Genomic DNA, 10,362 nt, shown 5'->3' with positions numbered 1-10,362 from the left:
TTCAAGTGATATCCTCCAGTGTAAGTGTAATACCAAAGCTTCTATGTCGTCGGAATGCTGATTTGTGCTCTTGACTTTGTGAAACCACTAAATGGGAACTCATTAAATGTGCTGGCACTGGCAGAGTAAACGTTCTTAAATTCAATGTATAAACAACTCAAGTTCTGGGCACATAATGCTTCTGCAAGGTCATAACACTTACTGACCATCAAATTACACTATTGAATGTTTTCAAAAATCACTGCATATTATAGTGCCGTGATTTGATTTATTTTTTTATCATATTTTTTCACCTTCACACTAATTATAACACTGTCCTTCAGAACTTCCTTCATATTTCCTTCTGTGGGTCTTCAAAGTCGATGATTTGGATAAAAAGTCAAACGGAAAGTGTTCGTATTCCTTGAAGATTAAATCTCTGGAACGGACTGCTGTTCCAATTAAACCTATTGTTTGCTTAAAAAGTTCGAAGCAAACCACCCAAGAAGAATCCACTCGTTTTGGGCTAACATCTGTCTCGTGTGATTTTTATATTTGACATGATGGGGTCGGATTTGACGTCCAATTTTAACTCAATTGACAATTCATGGATTATTCTTGCTTTGATTGGAGAATCACAGAATCAAGCATCACTCAAGGTCAACTTTATTGAAATAAACAATGTGTGTTTTACAAGAATTACACCATGTTTCCTTTTAAATTACTAAGAATAGTCTCCTTTTAGAAGCTGATTGCAGCCATCATGAAAGTTTCTCTTCGGAGCTAATTTATTTTTAGAACTCCATGCTTATCTTGTCCATCCATTTCGTCTGTTTTATGTCTGACTCAGAAGGAGCTGAAACACTGAGCAGAAATGGCCAAAAAATCCATCGCTGATCTTCTCCTGGAACCTCCAGTCATCATTTATCATGGTAAACTCCAACAGTATGTGAGTGGGCTGAGATGTTTCACATTTTGCTTGAGTCCTTTACTAAAGACAAATAAAATACAATAAAATAGCAAATGAATTGTTGATCTGATGAATTTCTATTTGGAGCACAATAACTTTGCTCTCAGACAGAGCAGCTTACATTAAATGTTTCGTCTAATGGACGGAGGTGATTGACTCCATAAATGCATTAAGGACAGATTGGGAAAGCAGCCAAATGTTCTCTGAGGTGCTAGAAGTACTGAGTGCAGAAATAGAAGTGCAGATAACAGTACTTCTTTCAAACAACAACAAAAGAACATTTGAAGAACTAATTCAATTTATGTGCTTGAATAAAAGCCACTTTGATTCGTTTAAATCTAATCTTAATTAAGATTAAGGATGAAGCCAGGAGAAACTTCTAACCGCGGAGTGCCTCAAGGCTCTATCCTTGGACCACTATTTTTTAGGCTGTATTTTTACAAAACACTTTGGTTCAATATTGTTTTTTTTTCACTGTGCTATGGAAATAAAGTGGACTTGTCAACTACTGTATATACAATTCCCTTTTTGCAAACTTGGCATGTCTGCCGCAAAACTTTTTTGCACACAGCTTTCCTCTTGTATTAACCTCCATAGTGCTTTAACCGAGAAAAAAATATTTTTCATGTCAGTCTTTGTTATTTTAAACCGAGAGCTAGCCTGCGTTGCCTCAACGTTTATGCTAACAAAACATGATCTCATTGCTCAACTCTGAATGAACATACTAAGAATCTTTTTTTTTTTTTTATATTTAAAGTTGTGGATTTTAAGACTCGATGAGAAAAAAAATAACTGTCAAAATATTTATCAACATATTTTGACAAAGTAAAAAGTGTTTGTACTATGTTACCTCCCTGCAATGATTTCAGGTTAAATATAAAAGTTATTGGTGTGTTTACCGTTTTGCTGAGGTATTGACTTACCACGATAACGATCTCGGCCGGGATCTTAATTCCTGTAGCCGGAAATACATTAGTGTCTCATTGGCAACTTTTTAATGGCTCTAATGACGGTTGATGTCACCCATTCCATCGAAAGCAGCAAAGGTTGAATGGCTTTCTTGGAACTGTGAGTCAGCGTGAGTGTTTGTTGTCATGAATGTGTGAAGACTTCCAAAGTTGTCACCGGTCGAGATTTATTTTTTTGTTCATAGAACAACTCATCTCGCCAAAGGAAAATAACTATTGCCACAATAAATTTCAAGCACAGATATTTGTGTTTCCATTATCAACCGAACTGTAAATTCCGCTGAATTAAATTCTTTGAATTGGAGCGATACATTTATTTTTTATTGAAGAAGTGCACAACTTGGAAAAAAAAATAACGGCTGGCCGTGTTGCGGAATCCGTTAGAAAATGTGTTTATTCTTGATCCTATAAAAATAATCTTTCAGAATCTCTGTCAAGTTTATATCTGACATCATCAGTTATAAACAAATAGATTTAAGAGTAAAACCAGTGTCCACATATTTCTGAGTTTATTCCCAAAGACAAGTGAGTCATCTTGAACTTTCTTTCCCGGATTATATTTCCTTCTCTGCGAAGATTTGCCTCTTTTGGACATCGTGTTTTAACTTTGCACGGCCACCAGCGAGGAGGAGGAATATTATGAAACTTTGGCGCATTTGTAACAGGTGGAAATTTTTTTTTGTCAGTTCCATGGAAACTGAATTTGAATTCCTTCTTTTAACAGCGGAAGGGTTGGACTGGAATAAGACGATGTCATCTAACGGCGCTTTCATGGATGCTTTCAATTAATAATTTCATTTCGATAAATCTGTGAAAAAACACAATAGATTTTGAGATTTTTGTATCGACTCCACCCTGATACTGTTACGAGTCAACTCTCATTTATTTAATTTTTGTTTCACAAGCACTAGACAAGCCTTTAATATATTTTACGCACAACTTTCCCAAATGTAAGATTTTTATTTAGATTTTATTAAAATTAAATAAATAGAGCAGCGTTTCCATGAGCTAGTCTAAAAAGTATGGAATTGATCATTTTGTGTAATTTATGTGATTTTGGCTGAAGGCTCCAAGATGCATACTTGTCAAGCCCAAAAGAGAGCGAAGAAAAAAAAATGCGCTGAGTGATTCCTCCAAGTCTGACCCTCCCCTTTTTATCGGCCCAAAAAAATCTTGGAACCAGGTTACTGACTGACTGGCTTATTGTTCCACGTTGCAGAATGAGACACTGAGGATTTCATTGTGATCTCTTATAATGGTCTCATACAATGGCACTTTTAATAGTCTTTTATTTTTTCTTTTAGCTCCCTTGGGTTAATAAAATATTTTTCAACTTGAAGGTGCCACCCATGCTATTCTGTTATTTTTAGGGTATGCTGAGGAAATGGTCCATTATAAAACAAGCAGATGATGTATTATATTTAAATCCCATTTCAAAACAATATACTAATAAATTACAAATTAAATGCGGTGATTTGGTGTGCAGCAAAAACATGAAATAAACATGCAGCCGGCAATTTTGTAATTGCTCTGGCATGACAAAAATTAAATTATTTTTGATATTATAAGCTATGATTTAATGGTAAATTATTATATATTCTCATTTTATTTTTCAAATGTATAAAATAAAATAAAATAAAATAAAATAAAATAAAATAAAATGCTTTGTCCATCATGAACATTGCCTATGATAGCTTAGATATTAACTGACATTAGAAACCCAATTTCCAAGTCTCATTTTTGCCATCAAATACTTTCAACGCTGAATTTCCAACATGTAAGCAGCCGAAAGTCAAAACAAACATGATCTTATCAGAGTGAGGAATGCATTCGTCCACGCTTTTTTTTTACTTCTGTACTCAAGGCAGTTTGCAGAATTATCTCTCTGGGGTCTTCAAAAATACTTTTCATCTAAACACAGCAAAAAAAGTAAACAAGCAAGTCTCTATCACGACACTCAAAATATGATGACTGCACATATTTGGTCAAAACAAGATAGGAGCTGCTGATCTTGTGCATATACGCCATTTACTATACCTTTTACTTTTCAACACAGTTAAGTGCTGGATAAACATTGGTTAAGATTTCCCGCAAGGTGTAAGCATGCTGTTTTCCGAAACGAGGGGCTCGCCTCAACAATGAGACATTCACCTTTAACACTGAGTGCTGTGTTTACTGTTTATGTTCTGAAAGTTTGCTTTCGCTCAAATTTAAAATGCAATAATCTGGAGGTCAGGGGTCACCGAGTCCAGCTTTACCTCGACTCGCAGCTGGAACATTTACCGGAGCTCTTAAATTATGCAACACCTGCACTGATGAGAAAAGGCATTGCGCCATTGGCATGCTATGCTATTTTATTTGCCTATTGGCTTCAAGGATACTGCCTAGTGACTTCACGCCATATGGAAATACTGAGTGTTAAAAAAAAAAGAGACACTAATTTTGCAGGACGCATTTCAAAAGGTCTTTTTTCCACTTTTGCAACTCAGAGAGAGGCCATGAGTTGATTTTCTTGTCAGTATTGATTTTGCAAAAACTTGTGGGCTGATTTTCAAATTCGAGGAATGGAGGCCAATGTTTCAGTTCTCCTTGGCAGAGGTCTGAGTACGCCTCTGTTTACTCGACCATTTTAAAGTTGTAGAATTAGTTTTTTATTTTCATCATTTAGAAATAATCTTACCTTGTTTTCATCTGTCCTATTAATCTTATCACAATAATTTGTTTCCTCAGGTTTTACATTAGATTGAGAAAAGTAAGAGTAATGAAAAATTATATTGCTTTTTACTTGTGTGTGTGTGGTGGGTTACATTACTTATCTGTAATGTCATTTTTTTTTTTGGACTGGTCTCCTCTGTTGAACCATGAGCAGGAATGATAATACGGGCAGCCTAAATACCGCAGATCTTTCGTAGCAGAGGCGATTATATCTTATATCAGCATAGTCAAGCATGACTGATGTGAAGCAGAGTCACATGATTTGTTTTTTGTGACCTACCAAATTTGGGCATGTCTTGGAAGACCCTTCCATTCAATTTCTGTATCTTTGAGCAGATGAGGAGAAAAATCGGATTACGCTGTCAACTTGATGATCACAGGGCATGCTTTTAATTTTTTTCTGTAATGATGACAAAATTTGGCCATAAAACGAACCGGACAATTTTGCATGTGTGTTCTTGAAGTATGTGTTTATGTTGAGTGCTGTAAATTCTCATGTATGGACGGAAGCTGCGGTGAACTTGTCCTTTAAAGGTCCTTGTGAAGATCCCATGTGTTGAAATCAACTCCCCTGAGTGCTTCATCAGGACTTTTCATCTTGAGCATTCTCAGTGCATGTCTCGTACATGTACGTGCAGGAAACCACAGCGGTGGTTCAAGTTACAACGAACATCGATGAAAAAAGATAAGAAATGAATATCATCTTAGTTTCTCAGAATTTTATTTATTTGATTTTTTTTCCCCATAACCACAAACACGCGTCTGTTGGTTTGGTTTGTGATCACTTGTCACATTTTCAGGAGAATTATTCTTTTTTAACAATATATTATTGTTAAAAAAATATTTTTTAACTATATATAGAGTTAAAAATATTTTTAACAATAATAATATAATATTATAATTATTTTTAAAAATATATTTTTTAACTATATATATCTATCTATCCCTTTATGGTTTTTTAATTTTTATTTTGTGTTTTAATGGGATGGAAAAGGTCTCCTTTGCTGAATTTACTCAAACTGACAGACGATATATTGTAACATTTAGTCTTTTAATTTCAAAAGTATGTTGTGTTTGTGTTATCATCCTTCAAGTAATTTAAGATTTGTTTAACCTGACTAAACTAGATATAAGGAGGGACAGCATGTTTTACAATCATCCTCCCAAATAAAGCTATGTTTTTTTTTGCTTTCCCTGCTCTTGTCCATAAAATCTATCCCGACTGTCAAGTATGCATATAAAATAACAGCCTTCATCTTTTACAGTATATTTTCTTTGGCAGAATTTGATCGGATCATTGCCTTACTGGGCAAATGCCTTTCCTTTGAAAATTCTCCCAGGCTACTTCTCCTGAAAGCTTTCTCTCTTTACAAAATAGGGAGTTATTTTATTCGGGTTGCATCATCACTTTTATTGCAGGTCATGTCTGGTCAAATTGTCCAGCTTCGTATTTCGTTTGAATCAAAGGTGAACTCAAAAAAGGTGACCGCGACAAATGGAAAAAATATTTCTGTGTAAAAGGTGACAATTAAAATCCATGTGGTCATTTAATGAGGTAATAACATAATGTTTAAGTCCATTAAATCATTGTATATGCTTTTTTTTATAACGTGCAGAATCCTGGCACTGTTTTGACAGGTTAATTAAAACTAAAGATAAATTGCAGGACCTGTCTCATATTAGTGTGCAAAAAAAAAAAAAAATACCGTATCCTTCTATTTCATTCCGTACTTACCGTACGGTGCAGAAAATAATTTATAACTTTCCAAGTTGTCTCCAAAAACACTTTTTTGTTGCATGTCAAGTGTTTCTCCTCCTTGTGAGCGAATTAGATCCCAATGTCCTCAACATCATCAGCAGCTGCGGTCTGGCTGACCTCTGTGGGAGTTCATTATTATTATTCCGAATTATGGTCGCCACAGACCACAACGTTGAGACGCTTCAAAGTGGAAGTGGAAAAAAGCTCCTATGAAAGAAGCTGTTCACAAAACCTCTTGTGGTTTTTCAGCGAGAACAGACAACAAAGGGATTCTCATTCCGAATTGCCTTTGGGAAGGGATTGGTCTTTTAAATTCTAACGATTTTTAAAATTGATTTATTTATTTTGAAGGATTATGGGAAAGATGAATCCAGATCACTTTGAATGGTCACAATACTTTTACCGTTCACATACACACCAGTTAAATCTTGAAGTAACCTAGACATGTTTTAGAAGATGAGGAGAAACTCTTTTTTTTTTTAAATGGACTTACTATTTTTTTTTTTTTTTCAAGAGGTGGACTTACTATTATGTATTTTTTTGTATTTTTTTTTAAGAGATGGACTTACTTAGGTTGTTTCTTTATATGGTTATTTTCTTTTATTACCAGTGACACCAAAATGTGATCCATGTGTTTACATTTTATTTTAACTATCACTGTAATCTTAACCCACGTTGGAATTTAACGATTCTCATGATCCGCAAGTGGCGTCAAGACTACATTTGCTCCAAAGGGTCTAACTCTCCTCCTGCAAGGACGTCACTTGTTTTTCCTTCAAGCGAGACACCCAGAGGTGATGTTGGCTTTCTGCAGCTCCCACATATAAAAGCAGTCAGCCACAGCCACACAACACACAACATGCTTGTGCAATGTCACTGAGTGGCTACTTGCTCCAACAGGAATCGGCAAAGGGGTCACAATGTGAGGAATTACCAAAGGAGATATTTGGAAACCTGGACGATTGTTACATTTTGGACTATGAATCGCACTGGCAAAGTGAAAGAAATCTTGGAATTTATGGATTTCCTAACTTAAAGGTAGGATGAATTCATTGTCATGTTTTTTTCAGTATTTTTTCCACAATGTGTGTTTTGATGAGCATGACTCATGATTCGGCCATGCATTTATTTACCCATGATTTTTTAATCTAAAATACGTTCACACATTCCTGTCTCGTTTCAATCTGCTCACATTCAGGACATATTTGAAAAAGTGGTGTATTAAAATGATTCTATTAATGCTATTTGCGAAAGCTTTTGTAAAGATAGCAAAACTGTGAAGACAAAAGAGATACAGTGGAGCTTGCGTGGTGTGTCCATTTCCCCGTTTATTACTTCTGCCAAGCTCCAAATTGTTACATGAAAAAAAAAAAGAATTTTAATTCAAATTATAATAAAAACTGCAAATTCAATAGAATTTGCCCAATCCATCTCCAAAATACAAACAGTGGAGTTTTTCCTGCATTGTCCTAACATCATTTTCCTGAATACAAAAGTAACCAAAAAACTTTATTTATCATTTAAATCTTTGTTCTTGTCAGAGCACACGATGCAGAGTACATAAACTGCCCTCAAAGTTATTGGGCAAATCTCCCACATGACGACATTGCAATTTTTTTTCTCCTCCTCTCCCACATTTGCAAACACTTCATGAAGGGCTCCGCTCTACTGAGTGCTACTCTATGAATCCTTTCAGCGTACTAATCCACTTTTTTTTTTTTTTTTTTCCCTCTCAGGATCCTCTCGAAAACAACATCAGACATAAAGATCCGCAGCAATGTTGGCAATGCAGCATCACAACTCCTCTGGCATCTTTCCTACTTTGCCCCCCACTAATGACAGCGCAATAATGCAGAAGACAGAAGTGGCGCCCATATTTTGTAATGCCAGCCTTCCACAAACTAATCCCGCAGCAGCCGGCATCACCATGACGCTTGGAATTATATTCAACGTGGTGGCGCTTATCATTCTTGCCAAAGCATACACCCGCTTTCGGCGAAGGTCAAAGGCCACCTTTCTTCTCTTTGCTAGCTCTCTGGTGGCGACTGATCTGGCTGGGCATGTCATCAACGGAGCCTTGGTGTTAAGAAGATACTCGGAAGGGACTGCAAAGATGCCTGAGCCTCCGTGTAGCTTTCAAGGCGATCTCATAACAGATCCAGATGTCTCCTGTTTATTTTTGGGGTGTTGCATGGTGTTCTTCGGGTTGTGCCCGCTCTTCCTCGGCTGCGCTATGGCCGCTGAACGATGCTTGGGTGTCTCCAAGCCTTTGCTGCATGCTCGTTTGGTTACAAACGCACGGACTAAGATGGCACTAGCTCTCATCTGGTTGTCAGCGTTATGTGTCGCTCTCCTGCCGTTTTTCAGCTTGGGAGCCTACACGCCACAATACCCGGGCACGTGGTGCTTTATCAGGGTGATGGAGGGCACGCAAGCCAAAGATCTGGCCTTCGTGACTCTCTTCTCTGGACTGGCTTTCAGCTCACTGGCTGTGGCCTTTTTGTGTAATACCATCAGTGGGATCACCCTTGTGAGAGCAAGAATCAAAATGAAGACCAGCTCCCAGCGCAGTTCGGCCAGGTCCCATGACACTGAGATGGTGGTCCAGTTGGTTGGCATCATGGTGGCCTCGTGCATCTGCTGGTGCCCCCTGCTGGTGAGTCGCAGCTATAACCTCATATTATTTGTTCTTTTACTGTTGTGACTAAATGAGACAAGTTCATTTCTCAGAAGTTTTCGAGTAAACAGTCACAAAATCAAACAAAGCTTTGTAAAGGCTTAAAAACATCTTGTGGGCGTGGACCAAATGGTTTTTTTTTTTCAATTTGAAGATCATGCAGTGAAAGCTTGAATGGCCAATATTGTTAGCCTAATTGCATAGTTGCATAAATATTTTTTTTAGCAATAAAAAGTAACTGTGCTTAATATATTTTTCTTCATATCTGTGTAGATTCTCATGAATAATTAATCAAATAATGACTCAAGGCAATGTAATTCTTCTTTATCTTTTTCTTGTTTTCTGAAAATGTTCAAAATTGGCAATCATGCTATAAACAAACCTCAAATTGTGTCTTTAATTGTCTGAATAGGTTTTTGGATTGATGTCAGCCACCCGGTCCTACAGCAACACCCTCGGCTCCGACAGGGACACTTACAGGGCCTTAATGATAACTGGTGTTAGGATGGCTACGTGTAATCAGATCCTGGACCCGTGGGTCTACATCTTGCTGCGTCGTGCCATCCTCAAGAAGATCTACAAGATTACTAAAAGACAAGCCAGTTTGAAGGGAAGCATGATTCGCTCTTTCCGATGGGATGTCAGCGCCTTTCAGAACTCAGAAAAAAAGGATGTTAAGATTTAAGGGATTGGACATTGTGCTATTTAACATCAACTCGTGGCCTGTGTTCATCTCGGTCAGGATGTAAATATGTCTGCTCGGGTTGTTTGTGTTTTAGCTCACTACAGTGGGAAAAGAATCTGTAAGAAACGGGCAAGTTTGCATTGTGAATGCAAAATCTACATTGGTGTTTGTCCTCTATGAGAACAAAATTCAAGATTATCTGTTGAAGTAGACATATAATGTGTCAAGTTTTATCAAAAATGAAGACTAGCCCACAAAGTCAGAAAGAAAAAAATAATGTGAATTGTGTAAATGAAATGCTTAAAGACCAAAGTAAAACACTTTGATTTTACCTCATTTTGAAGATGTGAATGTGTGGGGAAAATGTACAGGTATGTTTGTGTATTACAGTATTTACCGGTATGCCTCTCTTCTGTAACTCTTAAAAATAAACAGTCTGAAATAAAAATGTCAGAATATTTATTACAGATGCACACATAAAATACCTGTTGCAATCTGTGCACATTAATTGAAGAATGAGTAGCTTTGGTGAGAGTAATTTGTTTTCTTCATATTATTAGATAAGTATTCATTCTCAACTGCTCCAGTTGTAATGATAATTTAATTAGA

At 36.7% G+C, this 10,362-nt stretch overlaps 1 protein-coding gene across 1 annotated transcript; it reads left to right on the top strand.

Moving 5' to 3' along the window:
• Nucleotides 1–7,164: 7,164 nt before the first annotated feature.
• On the top strand, nucleotides 7,165–10,201 carry LOC125983294 (prostaglandin E2 receptor EP1 subtype). The gene is made up of 3 exons (XM_049744427.2): nucleotides 7,165–7,429; nucleotides 8,128–9,047; nucleotides 9,481–10,201. The coding sequence occupies exons 2-3, from the start codon at nucleotides 8,169–8,171 to the stop codon at nucleotides 9,751–9,753; spliced, it is 1,152 nt and encodes a 383-aa protein (XP_049600384.1). The 5' UTR covers nucleotides 7,165–7,429; nucleotides 8,128–8,168; the 3' UTR covers nucleotides 9,754–10,201.
• The last annotated feature ends 161 nt before the right edge of the window (nucleotides 10,202–10,362 follow it).

Source organism: Syngnathus scovelli, chromosome 16 (assembly GCF_024217435.2).
Source record: "Syngnathus scovelli strain Florida chromosome 16, RoL_Ssco_1.2, whole genome shotgun sequence".
Taxonomy (NCBI): Eukaryota; Metazoa; Chordata; class Actinopteri; order Syngnathiformes; family Syngnathidae; genus Syngnathus; species Syngnathus scovelli.
The sequence above is the reverse complement of the archived record's forward strand: the minus strand, read 5'-3'. Positions and strand labels throughout refer to the sequence as shown.

What these genes read in the sequence shown, in the direction of transcription:
- LOC125983294 (XM_049744427.2), top strand. Translation starts at nt 8,169, where the DNA reads ATGTTGGCAATGCAGCATCACAACTCCTCTGGCATCTTTCCTACTTTG. An exon ending in TCTGCTGGTGCCCCCTGCTG is followed by an intron (nt 9,048 to 9,480) that starts GTGAGTCGCAGC and finishes TTGTCTGAATAG; the next exon opens with GTTTTTGGATTGATGTCAGC.